Consider the following 16,439-nt stretch of genomic DNA (forward strand, 5'->3'; position numbering starts at 1 on the left):
TAGATAGATAGATAGATAGATAGATAGATAGATAGATAGATAGATAGATAGATAGATAGATAGATAGATAGACAATTTATTATAAAAGCATACATCTAACTTGCACATTTACCCAAATTATCATACGCCTGTTTAACCGAAGTTAATTTGGGTGGGTTTCTCCATCCCCAATGTCCCTGACGAGACCGTCGGTCTCCTCGGCTGTGAACCGCTCCTGGCGCGCGCCTGGCAAATCCGCCGTTATAATAGGAATCCGCTTTAGAACAAGCGCGCCTGCTCTTAAAGGGAATGTGAGATGTCGCTCTGATTGGTTTATTTCACGTTACGCCCAAACCACACCTATGAATAATGAAGCTACTTCAGACCAACCCCTTTTAGATTTGCGCCAGGCGCAAGAGGCATTTATCCCGCCGGGAAAATAGCAACAGCGCCCAAGACCCGCCCACAAAGTTACTTGCGCTTTGCGCTTGACACTTGCGTTTCAGATCGTTAAAATAGGGCCCTAAGTGTGACTGCACCTTTAGTTGTATAGAATACTAGTAGACTATTTTCCATGTAGAACTAATGCTCTACAACCTTGTATTCGATAAATGACCATTTAGCACAGGAGATGAACATGCACCAGGAAACTATGGTCTTCTGGACCAGGTGGCTGCACTTCATTGGGTCCAGGAGAACATCCACAGCTTTGGGGGCGACCCTGGATTAGTGACCATCTTTGGAGAGTCTGCTGGAGGAGTCAGTGTGTCTTTACATGTAAGAATTTAGTTGTTGGGGTCATGCAATGATTAGGGACTTATATAGATCCTCTGAAATATGACTTTACAAATGCTTCTATATACCTGTGTGTTTTAAAAAGCTTCTCTACATCTTCTATAGGTTCTTTCTCCATTATCTGCAAATCTGTTTCGCTATGCTATCGCAGAGAGCGGTACGGCAGCAATGGATGCTATTATGATTCCCAACCCTCTGCCAACAGCCCAAGTACATTTCACAAATTCATTACAAATACAAAGTTACGATTTTCATTTTCTTTCACTGTGACTTACAGATATTTTATCAAAATGTATCAACATCTTTCTGTAGTATGTGGGAAATGCATCTGGCTGTGATATTTCCAGCACAAAGAAAATCGTTGACTGTGTTATGCAGATGTCAGAAGAGGACATATTAAAGATTGCTAGGGTTTGGATTGCAACCATACATTCATCTATCCATCCTTTCACATGAAATGTTTATATTTAATTGAATTTGATTAAATTCTTTTCATCTTTTACTTTCTGTAAAAAAAACAACCTTGTAAGGTCACGCCATTAAGTGATTAATATCAGTATTAATAATAATATGAATACAGATCATTTCTGTGCTAAATGTGTGTTTGCATATGTTGGGCTTATAATACAGGAACAACTAATGCTTCGTTTTGGAGTGACAGTGGATGGCCAGTTCCTTCCAAAATCTGTTGAGGAGCTTCTTCAATCCCACCAGTTTAATAAAGTACCTCTAATCACTGGAGTTACTGATGATGATGGTGGCTATATATTACCTAATGTAATGGAAATGTTTATTTTTACATTAAAGTCATAGATTATTTCCAAAATATGAAATCTCTGAATGCATGCAAGAGAACTTACTATTCAAAATCTTTTTTCCTGTAGATTCTTGGACCCCCAGGGTGGATAGATGGAATGGACAGAGAGCAGATCATGACATTTTTGCCTTTATTTTATTCTGATGTAAGACATTATTTTTTTTTTTTTTGATAGCTGCATAATTTTGAAAAGTAGCAGTAATAAGTGTATATACAAAGTGCATGGTAGAACCGTTAATTCACTCTATTAATCTATCAAATTATTTGTTTACTACATAGAAAAAAAAAGGAATATCATTTTGGTTCATTTTATTTAGTTTCATTTGCCCCTATCAATAGTTGCTGCGTTTATTTGTGGCATCCCCCAGGGTTTTATTTTAGGTCCAGTCCTGTTTTAGTTGTGTGTTAATTTTAGGTAATGCAATCACAAAGCATTGTTTTTTTTTTATCATTTTTTTTTTTTATTACAGTTATGCAAACGTATATCCCACTGTATATTCCTATTTCTTGTAAAGATACAAATTTTGTTAACAGACTGATCTGTTATGTAACACAATGGAAATATCAAGTTTCAGGACATGACTGAAATACTGTCTACAAAAATACATATAAATCATGGAGGATAAATGATACTGTGTTGCTTAAAATGTTAAACGGAAAATAAAAAATACTCTATTAATTTAAATATCACTTCCTTTAGCTTCAGAATCAGGCGATTGCTGAGTTTGTTTTAAATGAGTATCTGGGCACATCCACTGACAGGATCAAAATCCGAGATGGCTTTCGAGAGATGATGGGTGACTTTTTTTTCAACATACCAGCTCGCAAAGTAGCGAATTACCACAGAGGTGAGAGTTTACTCTATTTATGCATCACTGTGCACCAATTATGCCAGTTTATTTTCAGTCATTTTCCCTTAATAGATGCTGGTGCACCAGTGTACGTGTATGAATTCCAACATCCTCCCAGTATGCTTCAAAATAAAAGACCCAGTTTTGTTGGAAGTGACCATGGAGATGAAGTTTTTTTTGTTCTTGGTTACTGCTTTGGAAATGGACATATACATTTGAAAGGTACAGCCTAATTTATATCAAATAGGGTTGTTAGTATTCAAGTTATAACTACAGTCTCATTGTTTTTTTGTTGCAAAGATTTAACTGGAACTATACTGTCAAAGTAATGAGATATTGGCTACTAAGTCTCTTAAATATTCTTTCTTCTTCATAATTCAGAAAAACACACAGAAGAAGAAAATGAACTTTGTAAAACTGCCATGGCTTATTGGGGAAACTTTGCCCGCACTGGGTAAGTGATCACATCAGTTATAAAACACTCCCTTCTAGGTTAAAGGTCTAGTATGCTATTTTTCTAAATCGTTGTTTAACACTTTTGATAATTGAAATCAACCCAAACAAACACACCCCTCCCTTCATTGCTCCGCCCATAAAACACACGAACACGCAATGCAAGAGTGTCTTTTTATCATAGCAGAAGCGAAGCAAAATAATGCTTCGCGATAACGAAGGAACGATAAGGAAGCACAAAAAAGTGAACATACGGTACACGAGAGTATATACACGCAAGGGCTGGTTGTTAGTCGCCAGCAGCACACCAGCTCCAGACAAACAGTAACACTCAAAACCAATGTTACTCGCGTATATATATAGAGCAGAAACAACCTCGACTTCTGTTTTCAGGTCTTCCCGCTTATGTCTCTCCAGTGCTGGAAAGCTTTTCTAATATTTACGCGGGTCCTAAAGATCTTGCCTGATGATGTCCCCTTCTTTTTCCAGTGATATTCCTCTGAACCTTTCTCTTTTGTAATGTCTCTCTTTTCTTCAATCTACCTCTTGCTCAGCTTACTCTCCTCCTCATCATGAGTGGACACGCCCCCTCCTGCTGATTGGCTACAAGTTTGTTGTGCTGCTCGATCCAATGCACTTTTAACAGTGTTTTTCTAAAATCGCTTACTGCACCTTTAAGGGACAAAATGTCACTGAATGTTACTATTGATTTTTATGTCACTTAATTAATAAATGAGTTCTTTATGGACATTTACAAATAAAGGAGTATGTAGAAATGCACCGTTACAACAGTGGTCTTGATAATGACAGTGTTTTTCATTTGTGTTTTTATATTGTGGTAAAACCACTGATGATTGTTTTTATACAAATTATTTAATAAAATGTTTTTTTTTTAAATTGGTTTACACTTTTATCAATTTTTCAAGTCAATGTTTTACAACAATTTTTTTTTGTTTTTTGTTTTGCAAGGATTATTTTGCAATGCATATTTTCTATGGTCTAAGAGAAACAGAGAAACTAAAACAATTAGTTATATAACAGTATAGCAAGTGACAGTTTTGCATTAGAATGTCTGTATTTTTGTGTTTGTCATTGACGTCAGGTCTCCGAACGGTCCGGGCCTTACAAAGTGGCCTGAATATGGAGCTGAGGCCGAGTATCTCGGCATTGGACTGGAACAGAAACCTGGCAAAAACATTAAGGGACAACACTTTACTTTCATGACTCAAAAACTTCCACAGATTATAAAAGAATGGAATGAAGGCAAGTTATCAATTTCAGAATAATTTTTTTTTTGTCATAAAACCATAATTTATTTGCTAAATGCAAGTCAAATTGGATCTTTTTTGCCTTATGCAAACTAAATTAAATCTTTATATTATATTATTATTGGTTTTCTTGACAGGACCTGTAGTGGAAACAAAATTAGGATCTTTAAGAGGTTCCTTCCTGACTGTGAAGGGCAAGGAAACTGTCATCAATAGCTATCTCGGTGTACCGTTTGCTAGGCCCCCAGTGGGGTCTCTGAGACTGGCTCGGCCCCAGCCTGCAGAGAAATGGCAAGGAGTGAGAGATGCAACCAAACAGCCACCAATGTGAGATGCCACACAACCGTATTTCAATTCAAATGTGTTTAGACATTTCCAGTATCTAATGTACTGTGGATTCTTTAGGTGCATTCAGGACAGGCAAGCGAGTGTCCTTGAGCTGGAGTTTCTCTCTATGGATGTGGAGATTCCTGAGGTCTCAGAGGATTGCTTGTATCTCAACATCTACACTCCAGTCAAACCTGGTGAAGAAGACGCCAAGTTGCCAGTAAGTTCAACAACAGCTTTTTGGAATTGAACGTCCTCATAGAAATTGGGTCGAGAATGTTTCCACGTGTTTTCTAGGTCATGGTTTGGATTCATGGTGGAGGACTTTCTGTTGGTTCAGCTTCATTATCCGATGGCTCTGTTCTGTCAGCGTATCAGGATGTGGTCGTGGTGCTGATTCAGTACAGATTGGGACTGCTGGGATTCTTTAGGTTGGTGCCATAAATTATTTAACAGCTGCAGATTCCCTGGATCATATGAAATGCTTAATGAAAGCGGAAAGTTCAGGTGTGAATATTTTAAGAAAGCTTAATTTATTATTATTATTAGGTGTGAATATTTGCTCTGACAGCAATTTGATTCAAGTGTGATTCTTAAATGATGCAGTGCATAATGAAATCTGAAAATTGGTCTTTGGTACAATTCATAATATTTTAATGAAAAGTTTTTTTTATTATGGCGGTTCAAGCATAAAACCTCTATGCATAAAAGTAATGCATAAAAATCACTTCATGGTACATTGTTATTATATCAGACGCTTTATAATTATTACAATAAATGATCAGAAAATTATTCGGTATTAATTATTTTAAGGAACACGCCGACTTTTTGGGACTTTAGCTTATTCATCGGATCCCCCAGAGTTAGATAAGTCCATACATACCCTTTACATCTCCGAGCAAGCCGTAACTCTGTCTGACGCACCCACCGCTAGCCTAGCTTAGCACAAAGACTGGAGGTAAACGGCTCCAGCTAGCATACTGCTCCCAATAAGTGACAAAATAACGCCAACATTTTCCTATTTACATGTTGTGATTTGTATAGTCACAGCGTGTACAAATAACAAAGTCACATGAGACACAGATTCAGATAAAAGTTTCCTTTTCTTTTTGCAGCACAGGAGATGAACATGCGCCAGGAAACTATGGTCTTCTGGACCAGGTGGCTGCTCTTCAATGGGTTCAGGAGAACATCCACAGTTTCGGTGGAGATCCTGGATCAGTGACCATCTTTGGAGAGTCTGCTGGAGGAGTCAGTGTATCCACGCTGGTGTGCATCTTTATTTAGTAACTGTAGAAACAATTATTCAGCTGTAATGATCGCAAAATTATTTGTATTGAATGATGGAGTCACTTTCTGTGTCATTATGTATTTAAGATTCTTTCACCATTGGCTTCTGGTCTGTTTCATCGAGCCATTGCAGAAAGCGGGACTGCCTATTGGCATGGTTTAATGATGGACAATCCTTTGCTGATAGCCCAGGTATCATTTCCTTTCATAACCTTCTTATATTTTCACCATTTTGTTATTTAAAAGTCCTCATGTTGATGATCATTGCAGAATGCTGCCAAATCATGCAACTGTGACAGTAGCAGTTCATCAAAGATCGTTGACTGCATCATGGGCTGGTCTGAGGAGGAAGTTCTGGAATGTTCCAAAAAGGTGTGACATTTTTCATAAAAATAAGCCATTAAAGGGATAGTTCACCCATAAATTAAAATTACCCCATGATTTACTCACCCTCAAGCCAACCTAGGTGTATATGACATTCTTCTTTCAGACTACAATTGGCGCTATATTAAAGTGCCCCTATTATGCTATTTTAAAGTTTCCTAATGTTGTTTTGGAGTCTCCTACAACAGGTTTACATGCATCAAAGGTAAAAAAAACCGTTGAATTTTCTCATAATATACATTTGCACATCACCACATTTTTCAACGATTCTCAAACGACTCGTCAGATGAACCAGTCTCTCTAAACCCCTCTTTCCGCGAGCTACTCTGCTCTGATTGGCCTGGCAGCTCTGTCTGTTGTGATTGATTTACCGCACTGTCGTACCGCGTGTCGAAAACAAAAACGCCCATTGCAATAACTGAACGTCAGCTCAGGGATTGTACCCCATAAACTAAAGACAGTAACAAACAATTACGTCAGTTTTACCATATCAATCCGAGCTCGAGTCCGATGATGAAACACTGGAAGAACTAGTTATTAAACCCAAACCGCCATCGCAAGGACGGCTCGAGGACCTTTCTCAGCGATACGCTACTCAGTTTGAGGTACATTATGAGATGTTGCAACTGTAATTCCTCACCATTAGCATTAACAAGAGTGTGTCCTCACCATTAGCATTAACAAGAGTGTGTCTGTCAACAAACCGATTATTTTACCTGTACTTATTTATTTATACACAGTAAATCATGGGCTAATTTTCATTTTTGGGTGAACTATCCCTTTAAGAAAAATGTTTTTGAAATCATTCGGTGTAAAGCCGTTTAAAAGAAGTATTAGTTAAATTAGTTAAAAGTATACATTTATATTAAATGCAGTTTGTTGAACTAAAGAGTGATTTAGTTTAAATACATCTTTATATCCAATTTCATGATTCTATTGACTTTGAAATATGGTTTGAAGTGTACTGCCAAATGTACTGACAAGCAATTATGATAAACTGAAATGTATACTCAAACTATAAACTGAAACTGTGTTCATAGTTCGAGGTGATGCACTTCAGTGTTGCTGTGGATTCTCATTTCCTTCCCAAGCCTGTAGAGGAGATCATTCGGAAACAAGAGTTCAGTAAAGTTCCTCTCATCACTGGTATTACTGATGATGAGTTTGGCTATTTACTGCCCACAGTGAGTAAATATTACATTTATTATTATATTCAATATCACACTCCAAACAGCTATTATTTCAATAAAGAAATCAACAGAAAATGCATTAGTATCCACAGGAAAGTGGTATTATTTTTTGTATGCAGGTGCATCTTTCACCTGGTTTGATTTACTTCAATTTGACTCTTTTTCTTGTTTCTTTTTTTTTTTTACATAAAAAATGAAACAAAAAGTGTTATTCAAAGGCTGAAATTCTTAAGTAGTTTTAGACAGAGATAGTTCAGGTTACATCAGTTGGAATAAATGAATAAATGTTGATAAATGCCTTTTTTAACCCTAACGTTCTCCTATTATGCTTGTTGAAAATAAAAGGTATCAACTGTATGAAATAAACATACACACAAAGATCTCAGATGCATTTATAATATATTCATATTTTAGGTTTTATTTTTTTATGCATAAAGTTGAATGTTATTTCGCCTTAGTATTTTTCAGGTCTTGGATGGATTGATGGGATGGATAAAGAGCAAGCCACAAAAGCCTTGACCCTGAATTTTCCTGACGTAAGTTACACATTTACATTATGTAATTTTAACCTCTCAGTTAATAGTTCAAATCTTTCTTCACTTTTTTTTTCTTCTTTGAATTCTGTGATTTGAACTCCATTCCCTTTAGCCCAGGGATCGATGGATAATTGACCTGGTGGCAAATGAGTACCTGGGCGACACAAACGACCCCATTCAAATCAGAGACATTTACAGAGAGATGATGGGGGATGTGCTTTTTAATATCCCCGCCCTCCAACTGGCAACATACCACAGCGGTGAGAAGCAATTTACTGATTTATTCATATTTAACTATTGCAACTGTGTAAACACTGTATATAGTTGTTTTTCTATTTGCCAGCCACCACCAGCATTTTTGATAATTTTCAAAAAAAAATCATGGCCCCCAGAATATTTGCTTTAAAAACCTCTGCTTTAAAAAAGTAATTCTAGCTTTATGCATTATGTTTTTATCAACACTTGAATGTGGTTAAATTTCATGCAAAAAACAACATTTTGAACAAACAGCTGAAAAAATTAGCATTTTTGTCAAAGTCTACGTCCAGATCAGATTCAGAACGATGATCAAAACATAGAACATCCCGTTATTTTTACATGTGCATAAGAAAGTTTCTGTTTACTTGTTTCTGCTTCTTCTTCATCTGTGTTTTGATCAGGAGATTCTGTACTCTTTCAAGAGATGCGTGATAGCGCCCCCGACCATATAACAGTGAAAACACGAAAAAACGGAAATTTCCGTCAATCCGCCGAAAGTGTTGTGTCATAAATGACGAAAAATTACGTCAATGTCAAGGAAAAAGTTAGTTCCCTTTCAAGGGAACTCGAGCTGCGTCGAGATGATGTGGGAACGCCTCTGCGTGATTGCGTCGTGAAGCACCTATGAAATCAGTCCAGTGGCGTGACGGAACGTCACAGGCGGGTGACGTCATCGACCAGGAAACTATAAAGCACACCTGGAACAAACAGTCACTAGCTTCTGTGTCTTCAGCGAGCGCTCTATGTGAAATCTATCTCCCTGGTGTTTTTTGTCTGTCTGTAGAAAATTGTTAGGCAGGAGTTTTTTCACCCTTAAAAAAATTTATAATGGCGAACGAACAGCATTTCAGTGTAATAATAATAATAATAATAATAATAAATTTTATTTGGCCGACGCCTTTCTAAATACCCAAGGACATCATGTTTCGGAGGACATAAAAGAAGGAAAGAAATTAAAATACATTTAAATTCATAGTAGGCTAATACATGTTACAAATAAGACAAATCAGAAAAGTGCTAAGAACGCCAGAAGAAAGCACTATAAAAGAGTGTCAGGAGGGTTACTATGGCGATGTAGAACTAAAATGTTTTAAAGATTAAAAGCTTTCTTAAAGAGATAGGTCTTTAACTATTTTTTTAATGAATTGACTGTGTCTGCCTGTCGAATGTGGGAGGGGAGGGCATTCCAAAGTCTTGGAGCAGCGCAACTGAAGGCCCTGGCCCCCATGGTGGAGAGGCGGAATTTGGGGGTAACAAGGAGGCCAGTCGAGGAAGAGCGGAGGGAGTGTGTAGGAACATAACCTGATAGGAGGTCATAAATGTAGCTGGGTGCAAGATTATGAAGTGCTTTGTAGGTGATGACGAGGGTCTTAAAATCAATACGGAAGTGCACAGGGAGCCAGTGTAGAGTGATAAGGATAGGTGTAATGTGTTCAGATGGTCTGGTACCGGTGAGGATTCGAGCGGCAGAGTTCTGAATAAGTTGAAGTCTATTTATCAGCTTAGAAGGGAGACCGATGAGAAGGGAGTTGCAATAGTCCAGACGTGACGTGACAAGGGCATGAATTAGGGTTTCAGTGCTGGCTTGTGTCAATGAGGGTCTAAGCCTGGAGATATTTCGGAGGTGAAAGAACGAGGTCCGGGTAAGTGATTTAATCTGAGTTTTGAATGAAAGGGAACTGTCCAGAATGACACCAAGGCTTTTGACTTGAGTTGACAGAGGGACCGTGATCTCATCTATGGTTAAATTGAGGTTTTGCTGTTTTGAGAGAGTAGATTTGGAGCCGATGAGCAGGACTTCTGTCTTATTGGCATTCAGTTTTAAAAAGTTTGTGTTCATCCAGATTTGAATGTCTTGAAGACAGTTGCTGAGTAAGGTGGGTGGAAGGGGAGATGACGGTTTAGTTGAAATATAAAGCTGGGTGTCGTCAGCATAGCAGTGGAAATGAATTTTGTGGTGTCTCATGATCTTGCCCAGAGGAAGCAGATATATAATGAAGAGGAGTGGACCCAACACTGACCCCTGGGGGACACCCTGAGGCACAGACGAACAGGCCGATTTATAGTGTTTGAGTTGTACGAACTGCTGACGATCCGTGAGGTATGAACAGAACCAGGAGAGTGCATCCCCCATGATACCAATGCTGGCCAGACGTTCAATGAGGAGGGGATGTGAGATGGTGTCAAAGGCAGCGCTCAAGTCAAGTAAGATCAGGATGGACAATAGACCAGAGTCAGCAGCACAGAGTAGGTCATTGGTGATTTTTACCAATGCTGTTTCCGTGCTATGTTTAGCACGGAAACCAGACTGGAAATGTTCATACAGATCATTGTAGATGAGATGGTGATGTAGTTGATGTGCCATGACCCGCTCCAGTATCTTGGAGACAAAAGGAAGATTGGAGATGGGACGGTAGTTGTTCAGGTCATCAGGATCAGCATTGGGCTTTTTGCATCACAAAGGAAAGGAAACAGAACGAGTTTGAGTGGGAGCAAGGGCATCAAGAGAAGAAGATAGGCAGTCATTGTAATGAGTGATGAGGCTGAGGGGACAGAGGGAGTCAGTAGTCGAGTATGTATTTATGAGGTTCACAAGGTCAGATGGATTAATGTGTTTTATGTTTCTGTCGGCTATAATGCGTGGATGTTTATACCTGGAAACTGGGACAGAGACTTCAAATAAAACAGCTTTGTGATCAGAGATGGGTAACTCGGCATGTGTTACATTGCAGGGAACAATACCAGTTGAACAAACTAAATCTAGAGTATGACCTTTGTTGTGAGTAGGAAAATGTATATTTTGGGTGACATTAAGACCATCAAGTAATGACATAAAATCCGCAGCAAAGGAACAAGTAGTAGTGGCATCAACATGAATATTAAAATCACCAACAAGTAATATATTGGGAGAATAGACAGAAAGTGAAGTCATTAATGCAGAAAATTCAGTTAAGAACAGGTCAGATGGTTTAGGTGGCCTATAGAGTGTTAAAATTACCAATGGTTGAAAGCCAGAGAATTTAACAGCCAAGCATTCAAATGAAGAAAAATGAGGTATACTGATTGTTTTAACTTTGATCGTGTCACGATAGACAACAGCAACCCCACGCCCACTAGAGCGAGGTTGGCTGATGTAAGAATAACCATTAGGGGTTGTTTGATTAAGATGAAAATAATCATTAGGCTGTTGCCAAGTTTCAGTGAGGCACATTATGTCCAGTTTACCATCACTAATAAACTCACTTATCAGCAGACCTTTATTTGTAAGAGATCGAACATTAAAAAGTCCACATTTAAAACAGTCAGTAAAACTAGCGTTTGACGTTGCCTTGGTAACTGGAAACAAATTATTTGGATTAGCTCCACGGCCAGTGGAGGTAACGGGACGAACTTTAGACCAAATCAAACTAATAGCAGAGGATGACTTACTGGATGTATAAGATCGACCAGCCCGATCTCATCCCAAGTCGTCATAAACTGACGCTTTTGACATTTCGTCTACATCAAACACACATGGCACCCTTTAGCGTCAATATGAGACGCAGATAGATATGGGCCAGAAGGCGCCTCCTAGCGGTCTAACCCTAACCCTACCCCAGACCTAAACCTACTTATAACCGAACAAAGCTCTGTGCGTCTCATATTGACGCTAAAGGGTGCCATGTGCGTTTGATGTAGATGAAATGTCAAAAGCGTCAGTATATGACGCCCTAGGATGAGAATGCGTTGGATCGACCCGATGCGCGGTGAATGTATCTCGGTCGGGAAAGAACATCACGGTGGGCAAACAGAGCCAGTGGAGTCCTGAAGTTCATTGAGTTCAAACGCAATAGCTCCGCTGCCGAGTATTTTAGTGCTGACGTGGCACTGACAGTAGAGCATAGAAGAATCCACCAGAGACACATATTAATCCTCATATTAACAACAGTATTTTAGAAACCCCCTTGGTAGGTTGAATTCCGAAGTTCAGTAGTTAGGGATGCCGATAAGTAACTTATCCGCGTGTCACCGCCGATGAGTGTGTGTATGTATGTGCGTGCGTAAAAGCGCGCCAGGGTAGACACACACAGAGATCCGCCTCGTAGTTGGCCCGGTAGCAGGCAGGCCCTCCAGGGCAGAACACCACAGCAGGCACGGACGTCACCTGGGACAGCTTTCACAGACCACAGTCAAGGAATGAGGACGTTTCAGTAGGAGCCAACAGGCTCGGTGCTGAGATGCCAGTGAGTGGCAAGACACATGGTTAACGTGGATCCACCTCGTAGTTAGCCCGGTAATAAGCAGGCCCTCCAAGGAAAGCACGTATACCACAGCAGAGACGAACGGCACCAGTGACAGTTTTCCCAGACCAGGGACGTGGAATGAAGACGTTTCAACCGGAGCCAACATGCAGTCAGCAACATTTGTACGAGATGCCAGTAAATGTAACTGTTTTGCACTACTTTTTTGACTAGCGCAAATAAACGCCGACAATAATAAAAGTAAGTCCAACAGTGTTAAGATATTCAATCCAACAGTGTTAGATAGTCATGGAGGGAGAAGCGGCAACCAAACCGTGCCAGCGTGCTCTCCGACCGGAAGGTTTGATCCAAGGTTTGATTAGACATTACATGTGAAGTAAACATGTAAGACACTACAGTGTGTTCATCCCTGCCCTCGTTACATTACGGGTGGGGATACACATGTACTGTGTGTTGTTTGTTAGGAGCGCATCACGCTCAGTTAGCCCTCGAGGGGGGCTGAACGTGAGCATTGTGAGAACGGCTACCGTTGGGAGCGCTGCACTCCCGCTCATTCATCTTAGTGTGCGCAGAGATTTCACACTCACAGGCACTTGTTACTATGGCGTCGTGGATATAATGTTCGCACTGCGTCTCGACGCAGCGTCTTGCTCCCTTTTCTACGGTGGCCGAGAGAGCTCAACGCGCTGCAACTGAAGAAAACACATGCAAATAGAAAAACACCTGCAAATTAAGAAAACATCTTCATCAGTTTCACAACACATGTGTGCTCCAAATACTCACAACACAACCAAATACAGAAACGCGCTGCAAAAGTTCACAACACAACCAAATACAGAAACGCGCTGCAAAAGTTCACAACACAACCAAATACAGAAACGCGCTGCAAATAGGACAGAACACAACGGAAATGTTTCCGGGGAAGCCAATAAGTGATGTAAAACGTACAGAGATTACACGTTTATGACATACAACTTTGTATACAATATACAAAATGCATTTGTAAGATGTTCAATGTCATAAGAATACTAATCAGAAAAGAACAAGCTGAAGACTAAAATAAATTAAAGAAAAAAAGATAGAGAAAAAGAACATGAGGGAAAGATATTAATATATACATCAGTTACATTGTACACATTCATGTTATGTTAAAATAAGTTTCATAAGAAATGTTAGAATGAAGGGTCCAAATCATAGACAGTAGGTCCAAATATGAGACGGCGCTGCGTTGTCATGGGAACATCCCAGGTGAAAATAATGAGGAAATTACATTGGCTTTCGTTGCTTCCTTCATCAAGTCCGTTCCAAATGGCTACATAATGGCACACAAGTGCCCCGCTCCCTCCAAAGTGCCCACGTCAAGGGCTCTGCCGTCTGCCCTTTTAAGGGAGTAACGTTAGGGCATAGGTAATGCTCACGAGCAATAAAAAACGTCCCAGCCGGGTCTGTCACTTATTGGGTTCCCCGGAAACATCTCCGTTGTGTTCTGTCCTATTTGCAGCGCATTTCTGTATTTGGTTGTGTTGTGAACTTTTGCAGCGCGTTTCTGTATTTGGTTGTGTTCTGAACTTTTGCAGCGCGTTTCTGTATTTGGTTGTGTTCTGAACTTTTGCAGCGCGTTTCTGTATTTGGTTGTGTTGTGAGTATTTGGAGCACACATGTGTTGTGAAACTGATGAAGATGTTTTCTTAATTTGCAGGTGTTTTTCTATTTGCATGTGTTTTCTTCAGTTGCACCGCGTTGAGCTCTCTCGGCCACCGTACTTTTCAGGGAACCAGGGTTACAGTTGTAACCTGAGACGCTTTAAATTAACTAAAACTAATATGTTGTTTATTAAATTTAAATTTTAACAAAATGATAAACGCTACCGCTCAGAAGTTTGGAATGATTTCTGAAGGATCATGTGAAAATTCAGTGTTGATCACAGGAATAAATTACATTTAAAATATATTCAAATAGAAAATAGTTATTTTAAATTGTAATAATATTTCACAATATAACTGTAATTTAACCAAATAAATGATCTTTAAAAATCTTGGTGATTTGAGACTTTTTTCAAATACATTAAAAAGTCATAATATTTTTCCAACTTTTGACAGTTAGTGTGTGAATGTGTGTGCCATTAAATCCTCAGGTATCTTTTCTTTTCATATAATTTTTTCCCCTTTGTTTAGTTAATTGTTAAATTATGCAAATATTTAAATTAATATATTAAAATACATACATTTTAATGTAAATGATGTACATTAGTATTAATAAATTGTTTACATTTTTAATTCAATATAATTAAAAAACTTAAGCTCTCGTTAAACATTTCAGAATGAATGAAAATATTATATATTTAAATTAAAATAAATTAACATTGTTATATTATATTAAAACATAATTGTGTTAAATGAATATTAAAGTATATTAATAATTAAATATTAAAATATTTATATAAACATTTTAAGCCCTTATGTTAATCATTTCAGAATGCAGCCTAATCATTGAACTGAATTAGAGAGAGAGTGAGAGAGAGAGTTGTGCATGTTTGCATGATCCTTTTGCTCCCCCAAAATCACAGTGAACTACTCTGAGTAATAATGTGTGTAAAACCAAGGAACCCTGTTGTGATTTTAGGCTCAGGAGCGCCAGTTTACCTGTACGAGTTCCAGCATCCTCCCAGTATGATCCAGAAGAAAAGACCCAGCTTTGTTGGAGTCGACCATGCGGATAACGTTTTCTTTATTCAGGGAATCTGCTTTGCTAAAGCTCATCTCAAAGCAACCGGTAAGACTCGTGATTGCAAAAACAAATGAACTCTTTACTCTGACATTTTCATCTAATGGTTCAACCCCTTTAGCTCCTTTCACAAAGGAAGAGGAAGAGCTATGCAGGACTGTGATGGCCTACTGGGGGAACTTTGCACACACTGGGTAAAATATCCGTCCTGATTTTCTCTCTCTCTGTGTGTAGAAGAACAAAGTATATTGTTTCTGCACTCTAATATGTCTATTTTCCGGCAGGTCTCCGAATGGTCCGGGTCTGACACACTGGCCTGAATATGAGGATGAGGCCGAGTATCTCGGCATTGGACTGGAACAGAAACCCGGCAAGAACCTGAAGGGAAAACACCTAGTGTTCATGACCGAGACGCTTCCAGATCTAATACGACAAGGCCGAGAGAAAAGAGAGCACTTAGAACTGTAAAAAATAAATATCTTTATCTTGTCAAAAATTAGCACAAAGCACTTGAATGTATGAATAACACAAAAAAATGACTGTGATTTTAAGAATTTAAATAGATAACCTGAGAAAATCAAATTAGCATTGATGCTAAAGTTTGAATTTGAGTAACTTTAACTAATCTGTTTGGCACTTAAAAAGCTGGACAACATTTAAGATTTTCCTCTTAAATTAAACAAATGAAGGCTAAAGCTGCAAACCTCCCTGAATTTGAATGCAACGAGGAGCAAACTAGTCATGAATTTGCGCTTCGAGACTTTGGCAAATTTAAATAGACAACAATAATCCAACTATTGACAATATTGCCAAATAAGTCTTTTTTTTTTTTTCATATTACCAGATTAACATCAGCCGTACGGATGCTTGACTCGCCAATGAAGCTGTTTTGATACACATAAAATTATCATAATTATTGACATGTTTTTACTTTCAATATAATTACGAACTTAAAAATATGGAAATTAAAGAACAGCACAAATGTATAAATTACAGTTTTAAAATTGAAGTCAACATGAAACAGCTTTCGCAACCCATTTGTGAATCAGTGAATCAGGACATTGAACAAGGAAAAACTTGAACTTGATTTTATCCATTGGGAATTGAGAAATTGAAGTAAATAGGATCAATTTTGACATATAAATTAGCATGTTTCCACAAATGCTTTGAAATGTGATTCTAGTTAGCAGCCAACATAAGCAGCTTAAATTACATATTATTTAAAATAAAATCAATAGTTGCAACAGCACAAATGTATAAATTGCAGTTTTAGGCACAGTGCTTTGTTAAATTGTCATTAAAATTGGAAGAAAACTTGGAATTAAG

The 16,439-nt window shown here is 38.4% G+C and overlaps 1 protein-coding gene across 4 annotated transcripts in view; it reads left to right on the plus strand.

The window, feature by feature from the left end:
- The window catches only part of ces2b (carboxylesterase 2b), a 93,231-nt gene extending 77,474 nt beyond the window's left edge, over positions 1-15,757 (plus strand). For all 4 annotated transcript variants that reach the window (XM_082160390.1, XM_082160391.1, XM_082160392.1 and 1 more), the window contains 21 exons: positions 603-756; positions 880-984; positions 1,087-1,185; positions 1,405-1,551; positions 1,659-1,736; positions 2,292-2,439; positions 2,515-2,664; positions 2,824-2,896; positions 3,998-4,158; positions 4,301-4,490; positions 4,569-4,710; positions 4,788-4,921; positions 5,606-5,759; positions 5,868-5,972; positions 6,051-6,152; positions 7,205-7,348; positions 7,813-7,890; positions 8,003-8,150; positions 15,012-15,161; positions 15,235-15,307; positions 15,398-15,757. In XM_082160390.1, coding sequence (XP_082016516.1) covers positions 603-756; positions 880-984; positions 1,087-1,185; positions 1,405-1,551; positions 1,659-1,736; positions 2,292-2,439; positions 2,515-2,664; positions 2,824-2,896; positions 3,998-4,158; positions 4,301-4,490; positions 4,569-4,710; positions 4,788-4,921; positions 5,606-5,759; positions 5,868-5,972; positions 6,051-6,152; positions 7,205-7,348; positions 7,813-7,890; positions 8,003-8,150; positions 15,012-15,161; positions 15,235-15,307; positions 15,398-15,581 — 2,719 coding nt within the window. In that variant the 3' untranslated portion in view covers positions 15,582-15,757. The remainder of the gene's footprint in view (positions 1-602; positions 757-879; positions 985-1,086; positions 1,186-1,404; positions 1,552-1,658; positions 1,737-2,291; positions 2,440-2,514; positions 2,665-2,823; positions 2,897-3,997; positions 4,159-4,300; positions 4,491-4,568; positions 4,711-4,787; positions 4,922-5,605; positions 5,760-5,867; positions 5,973-6,050; positions 6,153-7,204; positions 7,349-7,812; positions 7,891-8,002; positions 8,151-15,011; positions 15,162-15,234; positions 15,308-15,397) is intronic.
- Positions 15,758-16,439: the final 682 nt, after the last annotated feature.

The sequence above is a fragment of the Leuciscus leuciscus genome, assembly GCF_965113295.1.
Source record: "Leuciscus leuciscus genome assembly, chromosome: 25".
NCBI classification, from domain to species: domain Eukaryota; kingdom Metazoa; phylum Chordata; class Actinopteri; order Cypriniformes; family Leuciscidae; genus Leuciscus; species Leuciscus leuciscus.